Below are 16,579 nucleotides of genomic sequence, written 5' to 3' on the forward strand. Positions count from 1 at the left end.
GACATACCTATGTTTTAGATGAACGTTTAGTATGTTGTAGATCAGTGGTCTGCAACCTTGACAACTTCAAGACTTGTGGACTTCTGCTCCCAGAATTCCTCAGCCAGCTTTTGCTGGCTGAGGAATTCTGGGAGCTGAAGTCCACAAGTCTTGAAGTTGTCAAGGTTGCAGACCCCTGCTGTAGATGTGCTATCAATTGTTGTATGTTGTAGACACAAGCTCAAAGAACACTAAAAATTGAGCTGCATATATTCTCTTCCATTGAAAATTAGAACTTGTCAGGTGACCTCTTAGCTTCTCATTGAAAAGCTCCTTAAGACTTGGCTGGGGTCTTAGGGCCAGAAGTTCCCAGGCAACTGGAGTGGGGCTCAGAGAGCTCCATTGACAAGGCTGCCATTTTTATCCTCCCTCACTTGGGGGAATTATATTTCCAGCCTTTATGATGTTTCATAATATGTATTCATAGTTTAAAACAGAGGTCTCCAGCCTTTCTAGTTGGGGGCCAGGGGAAAAGGGAGGGGGAAGCATTTCACACATGCGCGCATGTGCACAAACGGGTCTGCGAGCACACACAATGCAAATGGGGTGGTGCTAGCACCCAAATGACACTTGCTAGCACTGCCTCATTTTTGCTGTGCGGGTGCTAACACCACCCTGTTTTCTAGCAGGCCACGGCCCGGTAGTGAGCCACAGCCCACAGGTTGGAGACCCCTGCTTTAAATTTTTGCTTAATTTCTTATTTATAATTTGATTGCTATTCATTGCCCAGAGTCTCTATCGTGAGATGGAAGGCTATATAAACTTGAATGAATGAATGAATTGAATTTGATAGGGAGTCATGATTTGATCACAATAGGATGGTTTTAATAAATGAGGATGGGAAAGTCCTACTTTCCTCACAGGAATTTCTCCCTCCCCCCAATTGGAAAATGGTTTGAGCCATCTCCCCTTTGCCAAATTCGCCCTTCCGAGTCTTGAACTCTCACCATTTACAGCCAGGGTCACCTCTTTCTCAGCCACTCCAATGCGAGGCACGATGGCTTTGCACACATACATGCCGGCGTCCTCTTGTGTCACTGCCTTGAGATGCAATGTGTTGCCATTACTCAGCACCTGTGGATATAAGTTGGCTCAGTTGACCTTGTCTTCCTTAATGGCCAAGGGTAATGTCCTTTTCCTGAGATTCTAAAAATACCAGGGAGTCCACGTGTTGGCCATCCCCAATTGAAAGGAACGAGTTGAAAGGAGTCTGGTAGCATCTTTCTCCACTTTTTACTAAAAGGTGTAAGTTTTTGTGAGCTGCAGCCTCCCTTCATCTATTGCATGGCATCTTTTGATTAAATTTGTTAAGTTGGAAGAGGTGCACCACACCACTCTTGGTTTGGGGTTACTGCTGATTAACATGGCATTTCTCCTACAATGTCCCCTATGAAGGCAGTGAGGGATTAATGGGAACAGACTTTTTGTTAGTGGTGGGCCCAGCTTTGATATTGTTTACCAGTTGCAAAGATAGAAATTTGGCAGGGCCAAGTTTAGACCTGGGGAGGCCCTAATATATGGGAAGAGAGAGAGCAGTATTTCATAATCTTGGTCACTTTAAGATGCATGGACTTCAACTCCCAGAATCACAGTTGGCTGTGGGATTCTGGGAGTTGAAGTCCATGCATCTTAAAGTGGCAAAATTGAAAAAAACAGCTGTAGAGCAATATTTGGCAATTGCTAACAAAAAAGGCAGCTGTGGAACAGTTGGACTTGGCTAGAATGTCATCAAGATGTATAACTGATCTGTGATGGGCTGGGGATAAGCTTTCTTTGTAACGCAGGGCGAATGCTGCAGAACATACTGTATTTTAATCCTCAGTGATGAGGAACAGGTGAGCCACAGCGGAGACCTCGCTTAATTTATGATGCCAAGAAATCAGGAGTCTGGTAGCATCCTTTCTGATGAACACATGTGATTGGAAAGCATCAACCTTCTCATCTCATCAGACACAACTCATGAAAGCTGATGCATTTTAATCAAATATGTTTGTCAGAAAAAATGCTACCAGATTCTTCATATTAAAATTGTAACTGTAATAAATGGAAAAAAAAATCTTTAGGCTGTGAATATCCCTGTTATTTGGCTGATGTCTGAGTCTGGTTAAGACTTTGGTGAAAATCTCCCATTCTGATGTCTTGTCTACTTGCTGATATTGAGCTTGTGGTAACTATCGAAATTGTAAGCAGGGGTCTTTAACCTTGGCCCTTTTATGACTTGTGGACTTCAACTCCCAGAATTCCTCAGCCAGCATGCCTGGCTGAGGAATTCTGGGAGTTGAAGTCCACAAGTCATAAAAGGGCCAAGGTTGAAGACCCCTGTTGTAGAGAAAATGGAAATTGACTGTCAAAGCTGAACTCACCACAGTGGATCCTTTCTTTGTCCAAGCCAAGGTAAGAGGTGGGTTCCCTGTCCAGGTGCAGGTAAAAGAGGCATCTGAGCCGATGTCCACTGTTAGGGGCTTGGGCTGGGAGACAAGGTGAGGTCCAACTATAGGAGCAAAAAAGAGGAAAGAGTTAGTTGAGCATCAATCACAGCAGCCAGGATGCTAGAGGCATCAGGACCCCACTACACTTTGTAGTTTATCTCTTATCTCTTTGTCTGTCTCTGAGTATCTACGGAGATTCTCAGTCATCCAGGTCATAGTTGTCCCACAGGTGCTTTTTCAAGAGGCAACTGGACTTTATTTTTCCTTGAAGACATTTTGTTTCTCATCTAAGAAGCTTCTTCAGAACTGACTGAAGTTCTTCAGTTCAGGTAGATCTGAAGAAGCTTCTTGGGTGAGAAGTGGATGCCTTCAAGGCAAAGCAAAGAAAGACCAGTTGCCTCTTGAAAAAGCACCTTTGAGTCTATCTCTGAGTGTTTCTCAATCTCAGCAACTTTAAGATGTGTTGACTTCAACCCCCCAAATGCCCCAGCCAATTATTGTTTCTGTATCCCTATAGACATTACAGGTTCAGTCCCCGGGGAAATGCTAGAAAAAAATGGTTGCTGAAACCCCCAACCCCTTCCCTAATTCCTTCTTGAAAGTTTTGACTCACAATGGACGTCCACCAGAGTGCTAACATTGGTGCTGCCCACAGCGTTGGACACCTCACACGACACAGGCTCTGTGAAGAAAGACTGGTCAACTGTGGCTTCGTAGCTGTCACCATTGGCCTCTGGGATGGGGACGCCGCCTTTAGCCCACCTGTCAAGGCAGATACGGTCTTAGGAGACCTTGACTCAACATGTTAAGCTCTAAAACTGGGTTCATGTCATGGGCAATGCAATGAGTTGTGAGAATAACTTGGGAGTAGGAGGAAGAGCTACAGAGCCTGACAAGAGATGTCTCGTTCCACAAAAGAGGGTCAAGAAAGCATCTCGCAGGGGATCCTCTTTTGTTCTCTGGAAAGTAAAGGTAAGGGAGGGGAGAAGTATTTTCAGACTTGCAAGTTTGGTTACTGTAACCCAGGGGTCTTCAAACTTGGCCCTTTTATGACTTGTGGACTTCAGCTCCCAGAATTCCTCAGCCAGGCATGCTGGCTGAGGAATTCTGGGAGTTGAAGTCCACAAGTCATAAAAAAGCCAAACTTGAAGACCCCTGGGTTACAGTAACCAAACTTGCAAGTCTGAAAATAAAGTTTATTGTAAAGTTACAGCTTTACAATAAAGGCAGTTTTGATACTCAAGATTTTGGTTCCCTGTCTGGACTACCACAAAGAGCTGACAAAAGTGTCCAAATAAATAAATTACAACCTGGCTTAACGTGGTGACTTGACTCATCCTCTGTGCTACAACAGTGGCTGAGTAGATTCTGGCAAGCACAACCCAAGCACGCACCTAATTTTACTCTACTTTTGCATTTTATAGGAACTCGGTTGCTTGGTTGTTATTGCCCCTCAGTAGAATCTGTCACCCTTCCACCAAAAAAGTTAATGTGCTTTCTGGCCATTGAAAGTGTGCCCATGCTTGTCTTAGAAGAAAAAGTTGTGATATTGGGGCCTTTTTAATTTACTCAAGACATCAATAAAGGCATAAGAGCAAGGAATTACTCCTTTTCTGTTAAGATACTAGAAGCCAAAATCCATAATGAAGCTGACTGGTAGAGACTTAGAACAGACAAATAGAGAATTTTTTATGCAATGCAAAATTGTCCTGGGGAACTTCCTGCCACAAGAATGGATGGTGGCTACCAAATTAAAATTGGATCAAAGAAATCAATGGAGAATATCATTGATTACTATCAATTGGATTGGAACCATCACTAGATTTAGCAATCATACACTTCTGAAAACTAGGGAATACAAGTGGGAAGTAGTGTAACTTTGAGCTGATCCATGCTAGCTAATTCTTACATATCAGCTGGCCAGCATAATCCTTGCTTAATAACTGCTTGCTCAGCGATTTACAACTGGTCCTTGAAATTGCAGCCATTGCAACATGTCAGTAGTCGTGTGATTGTGATTTAGGCGCTTGGCAACCAGCGGGCATTTATGACAGTTGCATTTTCACATGATCACCATTCATGACCTTCACAGCCAACTTCTGACAAATACATTCATTCCGTGGGGAAGCCAGTAGGAAGTCACAAATCACAGTCAATGACTGTGGGCAATTTTCTTGTTGACCGTAGCTGGAATCAATGACCCTAAGTCTGGTGATGTCACATGGCATTTCATTTTACAACTGCACCGCTTAGCGATGTAGAGTTGCCGATTCCAATTGTGGTCAGTAAGCAAGGACTAGCTGTATAAGTGAGCATGCAAATCCTCCATGCTGCCATTAGAGGGCATCTCAACCACACAGTTGCTCTACTTGAACTCTAGAGTAGTCCGCAGCTTCTTCATATTCAAATTCTTACCGATAACCTGTCACTTCAGGATTGGAGGTTGCGGTGCAGAGGAAACTCACTTTGCCACCCTCAGGCACAGTTTGTGGTTGTACTGCCAGGATCACAACTGGTGGATCTGTACGGTGGAGAAGAGGGATGGGAAAAATCCCAATTCTTTTACTTTTCCATAGTACAATATAGTGACCCCAGAGATCATTAAAGTCACCGTTCTTTTGCACCCTAATCTTCACCCAACAACTCTTTGAAACACATTTTGCAAAGTGGGAGAATTATTATGGGATGCATTGTCTGATTTTCCAACAGCGACTTGGCTCCCTTACAGTCTTGTTTGCAGATCTAGTTGGATCCCTAGTGCAGGGGTCCCCACCCCCTGGTCTGTGGACCAGTACCAGGCCAAGGCATGCCAGCAACTGGTCTGCACAAGCAAGCAAAGCCCCATCTGTGGGATGCAGGCAGCACACAAAACCACGCCCCCTCCAGTCCGCAGAAAAACCTCTCTCCATGTAACCAGTCCCTGGTGCCCAAAAGGTTGGGGACCTCTGTCCTAGTGGAACTGCCAATAGCTGCTCCGTCTAAACAGAGTAAGACCTTTTTGGAGGCTACACCAAAACCAGGAAGCTACATTCCCAGTTGCTTGTCCCTTCAGTTTTCCTGGGCTTCTCTCAAGGATCAGGTATCTGATTTTCAGGACCAGCTGCAGTAAATATTTGTCTCCAACTTCATGGTTTGACTGTGCTTCCTCGTGATCAGGGCGTCTAATAACAGTCTTAGAATGCTGGTCAGCTCCTACGATACAGGCAGCTCATACGTACAAAACAGTATAGAATCCTAAAATTGGAAGAAGTTACTTTTAGCCATCATGTCCAACCCACAGTTCAGTGGAGGAATCCAAACTAAAGCATTCAGTCCGAGGGGTGTCTTCTTCTGCTTGGACACTTCTGATGAAGGTCAACCTACTCCACCCCCAGATCACTAGTTCCATTACTGAATGGCTCTTGGAGTTCAGAACCTTTTCCTAACTTTCAGACAAAGAATCTGCCATCCCATAATTCAAATTATTATTTTTGCCTTGCATCTGGAAACAAAAGACAACATCTCAGGCATTCTTTCTGCTATCTGAAGAATGCTATTGTATGTGTCCTCTCTTCTCAAGGTTAAACATCCTCAACACCTTTTTCATTTCTAGTGATAAAAGAATTTCCCCCTTCACAAAGCAAATTACAGTCTGGGAATCCTAGATGACCTTAGCCCAGATCTTGGATTGACACCCTTGAATCTTTTGTTGTTGTTGGTGGGGACGATACTCCATGAGGATTTCCTGCACTTACTGGAGGAGGGTGGGCAGGACCCAAATGTAATAAATACATCTGTGGCTAGGGATGAGCTCAGGAACTGTTGCTGGAATTGGGTATGTCCAGTTCAATGAAGAGACGGACAAGGGGAGACATGATAGCAGTGTTCCAATGTCTCAGGGGCTGTCCCAAAGAAGAGGGAGTCAAGCTATTCTCCAAAGCACCTGAAGGCAGGACAAGAAGCAATGGATGGAAACTAACCAAAGAGAAAAGCAACCTAGAACTAAGGAGAAATTTCCTGACAGAACAATTAATCAGTGGAACAACCTGCCTCCAGAAGCTGTGAATGCTTCAACACTGGAAGTTTTTAAGAAGAGACTGGACAGCCATTTGTCCGAAATGGTATAGGGTTTCCTGCTTGAGCAGGGGGTTGGACCAGATGACCTCCAAGGTCCCTTCCAACATTATTATTATTATTATCGATCATCGCACAGTCAGCCAGATGTTCAGACTGGATTTGGCATTTTGTCTACCTATCGAGTCCTTACCCAGGACCTGGGATAGGCAGATGTGGATGTTTGATGGTATTACAGATATCGTCGCAGGATGGAAGCAGTTCCTAATAAGGGCGCCTTTTGCAATTGACTAATAGCGAATTTGTCAATGCCAATGTGTTCAAGTGGTGCTCCAGTTGTTTTGGGATTGCACCCAAGGAGCCTATGACTATTGGTACTACCCTTGCTTGCTTTTGCCACAGTCTTTCTATTTCTATTTGTAGGTCTTTGTATTTTGTTATCTTCTCCAGTTCTTTCTCTTCTATTCTGCTATCTCCAGGCACTGCCACGTCCACTATCCAGACTTTTTTGTCTTTCTTATCGACAATTGTTAAGTCTGGGGTGTTATGTTGCAGGTGCTTGTCTGTTTGTCCCAGAGCAGTTTAATTTTATCATTTTCTATGACTTTCTCTATTTTATGATCCCACCAGTTTTTGCTTACAGGCAAATGATATTTTTTGCAGATCTTCCAATGCACCATTGTTGCTATTTTGTCATGCCGCTGCTTGTAATCAGTTTGTGCAATCTTCTTGCAACAGGTTACCAAGTGGTCCAGTGTTTCTTCAGCTTCTTTGCATAGGAGGCACTTACTGTCTGTTGCTGTCTTCTCAATTTTGACTTTGTATGCATTTGTCCTTAAGGCTTGGTCTTGTGCAGCCAGAATTAGTCCCTCGGTCTCTTTCTTCAATTTTCCTGCTCTTAGCCATTGCCAGGTTTTATTATTATCTGCTTTCCCAGCTATTTTTTTAATGTATTGGCCAATCATTGTAGTCAGCCAGATGTTCAGACTGGATTTGGCATTTTTGTCTACCTATTGAATCCTTACCAAGGACCTGGGATAGGCAGATGTGGATGTTTGATGGTATTACAGATACAGATATTACAGGATGGAAGCAGTTGTTGTTGCTGTTGTTATTATTATCCCTTCCAAACTCAGTGGTCTACCTGGCCATTCCTTGACCACAATCCCAAGCGCAGGTATCCCCAACTCATCCCTCCTTCATCCAGTTCTCCTTCTGAACATGTCCTTGCCTTGGATACTCACACTGAACATTAATGGTGACTGAGGTCTGCTTGCCAGCAGGGGCTGCAGGGTTGCTGACGCGGCAGGTGAAGGTGCTGCCCATATCTCGGCTGCTTGGCATTAAGAGGAGGGTGCTGACAGCCACTTCCCGCTTGCCATCATCCATCAGGGACTGCAAGAGAACAAAGGAGAAGCATTTATATCCAAACTTCTAGCAACTCTAGGAAGACAGAGCCGTGTGTTATAGACCTAGAATGCCATGGATTGCTCACAATTGATTTGGAGATGAGTCTTTTCCCGTTCCCCTCTTCCTTACTCGCTGGCCCACATTTTGAGACTTCACCTTAACTTGCCCATTTCTCAATATCATAGAGTTGGAAGAGACCTCGGAGGTCTTCTAGTCTAAGTCCCTGTCGAAGACAAGGGTCCTCATATCATCCCTGGTGGCGCAGTTGTTAGAATGCAGTACTGCAGGCTTATTCTGCTGACTGCCGGCTGCCAGCAGTTTGGCAATTCAAGTCTTACCGGCTCAAGGTTGACTCAGCCTTCCACCCTTCCGAGGTTGGTGAACTGAGGACCCAGATTGTTGGGGGCAATATGTGGACTCTGTAAACTGCTTAGAGAGGGCTGTAAAGCATCGTGAAGTGGTATATAAGTCTGCTATTGCTATTGCTATCCCCCCCGAAATAGTTGTCCTAACTGGTCTTGAAAAACTCCAGTGATGGAGCATCTACAATTCCAGTAGATAAAACTCTTCCATTGCTTGTCTGTGAAGATTCCCAATCATCCAAGTCATGGTCCCAAAGGTGCTTTTTCCAAAAGGCAGCTGGGCTTTCTTGTTTTTCTCCTTTGAAAACATTTCGCTTCTCATTCAACAAGCTTCTTCAAGATCTCTGAATGAGAGGATGAGAAGTGAAACGTTTTCAAAGGAAAAAAAAACCAAGACAAGTCCAGTTGCTTTTTGGAAAAAGCACCTTTGGGTTTCCACTATTTAATAATTCTCAATACTATGAAATCCCTCCGTATTTCCAGATTGAGTCTCCCTCTGACAATTGCACAATGTGCAATTCTGACAACTAGTGATTGAAAACCGCCAGGCTGAGTTTACCCCCCCAAAGCACAAATTCTCAGGTTGGCCCCATACTCTCTTTGGGGACCGAAGCTGAACACTCACTGACTCACCTTGGAGTAAACAGCTGACTCTTGCCTTTGCCCATCACGATACCAGGTGATTTCAGCTGCTGGCTTAGCTCCAGCTGCACGGCATGAAAGGTTATAGGGGATGTTGGAGATGACATGGACAATGGGGCCACTGTGAATCTCAGGGTCATTGGGGGGGACTGCAAGAAGAGAGGCAGAAAGGTATGATTAGTTGCCTTGACTTGGAACGAGTCTATTGACAAGCAGGCCTGGGAATGACCAACTGTTGGCTAACTGGAGTACAATTCATTCACTAGCATAAGAGAATATTTGTAGCTTGGAGTCCTTGATATTCTCTGAACTTGGTTGTTTTCTTGCAGATGTTTCATTATACAACTAGGCAACATCTTCATTGCACTGAAAATTAACACCAACCACTTTGATGAGGTTACCTGACAGGAAACAATCAAAGTCGGACAGCACCAAGATCTCCACAATTCATTGACTTTTGCTCATTCTGTCTCTTGGTCTGATTTCTGAACAATTGGAAATATAATCAGCAAAGAGCAGTGATGCAAGCTCTCCAACATCCCCGCTGGCTTATAATTCAATCTACGCTGCCAGGAAAAATATGGAGAAAACAAGGCTTATGCTAGACCGGAATAGGTAAGCTTGATTCATATGTAGCCCATTGCAATGAACCATATCTGAGGGTGAAATGATTATCTTTCTGCAACAATGCTTTAAAAATATGGCTGGAGGAGAAATGGGAACAAGAAGCCCTCAGAGACAAACTGGTCCATTTCTACTCTTGCCATAATGGAGAATATGTATGTAGCCCAGGATTGAATTCTGGAGCTCTGAGCTGTTTCTCTTCCTGCAAATATTTTGTTACCGGGTTAAATATCATCATCAATGCAGGATAGTTTGCCAGCTCCATTTTCTTATGCATCGATGAGTCAGCAAACTCTGTTTCCCCCCCTCCCCCAGCACTAATGGTATTACCTAGTTGAGTAATGGAATGTTTGTAAGATCAGAAAGAAGCTCAAAAAATGCCCAAAATTCAAACTTTAAATGTTTAAGATCATTCCCCCCCCCACCCCAACTAATCCAAAAGCATACCACTGAAATTGGCAGTCATTTTTGTATATTTTGACCGTATAATTTGGAACTTGGCAGAGGATTTAAGGAGGGGAGGATGGAAAAATTGAACTTAAAATGTGTTGCCTGAACATATGTGGACATGCAACAAGATCTCTAATATGCAATCTTGTAAGAAATAAACAATGATGTAGGTTAGTCCTCGTTTAGTCATTGCTTTGTTTAATGACCATTCACAGTTATGATGGCGATAAAAAGGTAACTTCACAATCCATCCTCGCACTTATGACTTGCAGCCTTCACAGGTCCATAAAGCAAAGGAAAGCTGTAGGAAGATTGTAAACACAGTCACTTAATGACTGCTTTGCTTAATCGCCAAGTTGTTGGTCCCAATTGTGGCCACTAAACAAGGACTATCTGTAATGAGAAGAGTTATATTGTTTTAAATTTCAGCAAATATCTTTAATACCTGGCAAATAATTTTTATTTCATGGACCTCTGAGAGAAGGGATTCTCAGATCACACTTTCTGTCCAAATTATCTTCATCAGTGGAAATGACTTCAAGATTTAACATGGGCACAGCCCAGCTTTCTCCAGAAGCCATCATGAGTTTGCACAACAAGCCATATCCCTTTTCTCCTAGCTCAGTTTAGGCTTTCACGATACTCTCGTGGAAAGATCAACCAGAAGGGTCAGCAAGAGACCCTGGCAGACCATATTAGATGTTTGAGTTTCTCTTGTGGTGTATTAGCTGGGGCTGCTTTTCAGGGGGCCACAAATTGGGAATTCTGAGACCCTGGGATCGTCTCACCAACCAAAACAGGAAGATAGGAGAGAACTCACTAAGTACAGTAAGTTTGGCTCGCTGGGAGCGCAATGCTGCTTGTGTGGCTTGACACTCATAGACAGCATCATCGTCTAGTTCAGCATAGTCAATGCGTAGGTTGTGTTGACCGGCAGAGGCGTCTCCTACAATAGAATAGCGGGACCAGCCTGTGGAAAAGCGATGGGGTAAGAGGTCAGCCTTACTAGATAGACCAGATAGGAAATAAGCTAACTCTGCAGGTAGTCCTCGACTTACAACAGTTCATTTAGTGACCGTTCCAAGTTACAACGGCACTGAAAAAAGCATTAGTGACCATTTTTCACACTTAATGACCGTTGCAGCATCCCCAAGGTCACATGATCAAAATTCGACCGCTTGGCAACTGGTTAGTATGTATGAGAGTTGCAGGGTCCTGGGGTCATGTGATCCCCTTTTGCAACCTTCTGACAAGCAAAGTCAAAGGGGGAAGCCAGACTCACTTAATGCCAATTTACTGACATAATTGCAGTGGTTCACTTAACAACTGTGGCAAGCAAGGTCATAAAAGAGGGCAAAATTCACTTAACAACTGTCTTGCTGAACAAGAGAAATGTGGGGTTCAGTTATGGTCGCAAACCGAGGACTACCTGTACTTTACTGTAAAGTTACATTAATAGAATCTTGCAAGTCTGAAAATAGACATCTCCCATCCTCCCCTTTACAGCCCAAGAACTTTGGGGTGGTTTCTTCCTGGGCCCACTCTGCAGCTGTGGGCTATGCTCCCTCTTCTCTGATCATCCCCGAGGCAGCCTCTCTTTGCCCCAGTGGTCTCCCCAGGTCTTTCCCACACACCATTACAAGGATGAAACCAGGAGTGAAAAATTCACTTCTGTGTGACTCAGGATAAGGTTGAGTTATGATCAACACATACTGCCGTTTGGGGTAACCCAGTATTTTTGCCAATAAAGGTTCAGGGTGTCCTTTCTCCAATCATCAACATTGTCTCTCTCAATAGGTCGCGATATACATACATACCGGGTAAGTCTCTCTCTCCCCCTAAGGCCAGTCCATCTTTGGTCCACTGAACCATGCCACGGTAGCCCATGATCACACACGCTAATGTCACTGACTGACCAGACACAATCACTTGATCCATGGGCTGTTGAAAGAAATAAGCTGCCAGCCCTGCCAAAACAAAACAAAGATTTAAAGTCAGACTGTTTAGTGATCCTAATAAAGAAATCAGGACTTTTTGGCTGGAGCTTCAGAGGAGATACGCTCGAACCGATTTCCTGAATTCAGACTGGTTGTCTGCCAAGACCGGCATTTTGCTTCTGCCAGTGGCCCATTTATCTTGGAAGGTTTACAGGAGTGAAGGAAACACAAGCTTCTCCAATATTGTCTTCAGGCTCTGCTACTAGTGGTATACTACTTCTATACATGGAGGATCAACATCACTGTTTTATCTGAAAGCAGTTTTTCTACCTGGAGGATGTTTTTTTTTGTGATTGGCAGTTCTGAATTAGTCCATCTTTTTTTTTTTAAAGGTAAAATTATGCCACCTGTAACATGAATCAGGGCAACCCACCCTATCTGAAAACCTGCCGTGTGGTTAGCAGACATCAATATGAAGAAAAGTTCTATGCTCCTATCAATATGCTAATTAAATATTTGCTTTGCATGCAAAACATTTCAGGTTAGCTCCACCCCCTTCCCTCCAGTCAGACTAAGAATTATCTTCATTTGAAATTTAACAGGGGCATTCCAGAGCATGGGAGGGGTGGATGATAACCACTGCCAAGGACTTGTCAGACAACATTTTGAATTTCATGGAGATCTCTCACACTTGCTTAGTTGTGAGGAGAGCAGGGGAATGTGCTGAATGAGTGGGGATTATCTATGGCACAATCAACTTCTCAGCAGTCTCATGCCACCTGGTTTTCCATTACACTCCAAGGGAAGGTATCAAAAGGAGAATTTTACCAGTGGGCCTTTTTGCTATTGCAAGTTGCTCCCTCACCTTGCAACTTGGAGCAAGGCTCACAAACACCGCCCAAACAACCAGAACAATGCCAAGAGATCTGTGTCCTGCCCCCACCAACACCCATTCATGATCAGAATGTGTTTCTTGCCTATTCCCAGCCTATTTCTCTTCCTGTGGCCCAGCCATTTCCCACTGCAGTTCAAAGCCTGCCTACTCAGAAACAATTCCTACTGAATTAATTCAATGGGACTTACTCTTTAAAGTAAGGACTGCATTCTTCCTCTCTTTTCTGAGAGCTGAGAAAGGCAAAAATGTGGAGAAGAACAAAAGGTAGATAGAGTGTGCTTTATTATTTTTAGAGATGACACCATTGCCCTCAGGTTCCTGGCACAGCCTTATCTCTCCACACAGATGCTCAGGTGCAGCTCCGTGGGCTGTGAATTTGCTCTTCGGCCAAGTAAGGTTCTGCTGGGCTCCCCAGTGCTCCTACGAAACTACTTTCTTTCCTGCTTTCCTCTGTCGCTCTTGGCATATGCATTTAAAGGCAGCTCAGAGTTGGCAGGCATCCAGGATTCTAGGTGGACAGGTGTGTGCATACCAATGTGCTATCGGATGACTAGAATCCTAGACCTCAGACTTTTCTTTCTCCTTAAATGAAGGCAGGAGCAGATAGTCCAAATGATTGTGATGACACGCATGTGCATAGATTGGTAGATCCTGTAACACTGATTTTATTACATTAGTTTATGGAGGGTGCATTGTACTTTTGAATTCCATTCTTTAGTGAAATAGTGGAACAGATTTACAAAGGAACAAAAAAGAGACTCTAGAAAGAGTACAGAGAAGAGCAACTAAGATAGTTAGGGTGCTAGAGGATAAAACATAGGAACTGGGTTTGTCTAGTCTAATGAAGGGAAGGACTGGGCTGACATGATAACAGTCTTCCCAATATTTGAGAGATTGTCACCAAGAAGAGGGGGACAATTTATTCTCCAAACACCTGAGAGCAGGACAAGACGTAATGGATGGAAAAAGAGAGAAGCAACCTAGAACTAAGGAGAAATTTCCTGACAGTGAGAACAATTAATAGTGAAATGGCTTACCTTCATAAGTTGTGGGTGCTCCATCACTGGAGGTTTTAAACAAGAGACTGGACAATGATTTGTCCAGAATGATATAGGGTCTCCTGCTTGAGCAGGGAGTTGGACTAGAAGACCTCCAACTTCCAACTCTGTTATGCTTTTATTCTGTTAACTGTTGCTTGTCATGTAGGCAGACTCCAAAATGAGCGCTATCACCATTCAAGAGGTCTCTTACACAAACGAATGTCATGGTTTTTCCATATTGATTGCTGATTGGACCCAGCATAGGGTGCTGGGTCCAATCAAAACTACCTAAATGTTCATAAATGACAACTCAGATCCATGGAGCTATTTCAAATGTAGGTTCCTTGATAACTTGAGGGTAAATAATGTTCACAGGCAGGCATCCTCCAGGGACATAGGTCTGCAAATCCCATTAGGTTGACATATGTTAGGGAAAATGGGAATTGTAGTCCAATGCACCCAGAAGATTTAAGTTAGGGTATTAATTCCTACCTAAAGTAAATCCAGTTACCCATGCAAAGCGGTTTGCCCTTGCCAAATCTACTCTCCACCTCTTTTGACCACTGGGAAGTTGTTAAGATTCAAGGAGCTGAACCGAGACTGTCTTAACGCACAGATCCCTCCAATGTAAAAGCCTGCTTAACTGCAATCCAATAAGGGTTAGCCTTCTGTTCTATTGTTGAGAAGTTTACTCCCTCCATGAGGTTCTGAATCATGGGATAATCCTCTCAAGAGGGTCAAGAAGACTGAGACACAGAATCAGCTAAAGACAAAGGCTTAAATGGGAGTCAGAAAGGCAGACTAGCCCATCTCTCTTGGGCTTTAGTTACCCCAGAGAGGCAGGACCAAATCCAGCTGATCAACCTTCTGAGAAAAACTGAAATGAATCCCTAGGGCTATCATGAACATCAAGAAACATAGAACCCGTTTGGTTATTGCAAGTGGTGTTAAGAACCTCTTCGCATCTCCAAACTGTTGATGCAATTTGACTGGGGGACAATGAAAGCTTTAGAGCAGGAGTAGCCAATTGTAGCCATGAGGGCTGCAATGTGGCCTTCAGAATGCTTTGGATGGTACCTGGTTCCAGTGGTTAATGCAATCCATAATGATTAAGAAAACATACTAATGTAATTGCTTCATTTTAATTCACTGTACATTGAATCAAGTCAAACTTAGCTTCTATGCCAAGTCACCCACTCCCAGAGTGTGACTCTCACAACACCAGTCCAAAAAGAAGCATGGTTTCAGCTCATATTATGCATCCTTGACTAACAGCGATGGCACTTGGCTACTCCGAGTAGGAAGAACTCCTGAGTTTCAAGGGCCTCTGATCTTTCCTGATTCTGTCTGGGGTCACCTGTTCTCTTGAAGCTTTGACCTAGTGACAAAAACCAAGAGATGGATCAGCAGTCCCATCTTCCTTGATGTTTCCTCTAGACAAGGATGTCCTTCGAGGACCAAATAGAGACGGGAAGAAAGCAGCAGTGGCAGACACGGTTCCTTTGAGAGCATTTTGTCAAAGATCTCCTAAAATGTGAGTCCACAATATTCCTAGCAAATTTGTTCACAACTTCTCTTTCTCTTATTTACAGATACATCCACAGACACATTCTTATGACCAACCAAAGGAACTATCCATCTGGGTTTTCACCTGGAGACTTTCAAGAGCCTTCTACTATTCACAAGAGCATCATATGCGGCAGTGTTACTTAAAAGCTATAGGTCAGCTCACTGCCTACCTATGACCCTGGAAGCCCCTCTTTGCTCCAGCTATAGCTGGTTGCTATAGAGAAGTTACTATCTTCCAATTCAGGCCTATGCAATTTCGATGTATGAGATCACAAATACTATGCCAGTAAAAGCCACTAGCAGAAGACCAATGGACGGTGCATGGCCATGGAAGTGGACTGGACTGGGAGCTCTGGAAAAGTAGGGGTGCTGAAAGACCAGGCAGCAGGGTGGTGGAAAGAGAGATAATTGAACTCTTTCTTTCTAACCACGGTACATTTGTTTCCTCTCTCTTTGGAGCTGAAATGGACAAGGAAAAGCAGAGTCTTTCAAGTGACTCCAAGCCTTTGAAAGACACTCCACTGTTCCATCTCAAAAATAATGATGACAGCCTGTCACTCACAGAATGAATAGCTGAGTAATTATGTGAACTTGGGATGGGTGGCGGGGTGTGCACGTGTGTATGTGTCACATTCTCCAAAGCTGTGTCTGCTCTATTTTGTGAACTGAGGAAAGAGAGATGTTTTGATGTTTCAATTACTGTATGTTTCACCTTCTCCTAGGAACCATTGGGAACAAATCTGACTAGTGCTTAGTTTTAAATCATGGAATTAACATCCCACAAAGGACGTCCAGTCCTGAGCACAAAGCCATATTTGGACCTACATCTCTGAGGCTGGTGAGAAGTTAGCAGGTCTGGGGTCTGTTGACAGCTTGGGAGGGCAGGGCTCAGAAAAAGTGTCTGAATGTAATGACTTATCGGTAGAACAGGAATAGACTGTGAGAAAAGGCAGAATCTGTTATCATCTATCTTGAGCAAGTTCTTTTGGCATGAGAACCAGCTGCCTCCACAAGACAAGTTAAGATTAGAAACAAAGGAGTCTCAGATTAACTCAAGAGATGAGCAGTCCCAACACATCTGAAATAGATGAACGGCTTTGATCAATGAACAGAGATTAACGTGAGGCAT

General features: G+C 43.7%; 1 protein-coding gene across 2 annotated transcripts in view; it reads right to left on the reverse strand.

Annotated features, from left to right (window-relative positions):
• KIRREL2 (kirre like nephrin family adhesion molecule 2) overlaps positions 1–16,579 on the reverse strand; it is a 47,677-nt gene that overhangs the window by 16,125 nt on the left and 14,973 nt on the right. For both annotated transcript variants that reach the window (XM_039325637.1, XM_039325636.1), the window contains exons 2-9: positions 11,827–11,976; positions 10,830–10,979; positions 8,927–9,084; positions 7,766–7,916; positions 4,884–4,989; positions 3,082–3,230; positions 2,403–2,530; positions 987–1,113 (exon numbers count right to left, since the gene is read on the reverse strand). In XM_039325637.1, coding sequence (XP_039181571.1) covers positions 987–1,113; positions 2,403–2,530; positions 3,082–3,230; positions 4,884–4,989; positions 7,766–7,916; positions 8,927–9,084; positions 10,830–10,979; positions 11,827–11,976 — 1,119 coding nt within the window. The remainder of the gene's footprint in view (positions 1–986; positions 1,114–2,402; positions 2,531–3,081; positions 3,231–4,883; positions 4,990–7,765; positions 7,917–8,926; positions 9,085–10,829; positions 10,980–11,826; positions 11,977–16,579) is intronic.

The sequence above is a fragment of the Crotalus tigris genome, unplaced genomic scaffold, assembly GCF_016545835.1.
Source record: "Crotalus tigris isolate CLP2741 ecotype Arizona unplaced genomic scaffold, ASM1654583v1 scf7180000024338.4412243, whole genome shotgun sequence".
NCBI classification, from domain to species: domain Eukaryota; kingdom Metazoa; phylum Chordata; class Lepidosauria; order Squamata; family Viperidae; genus Crotalus; species Crotalus tigris.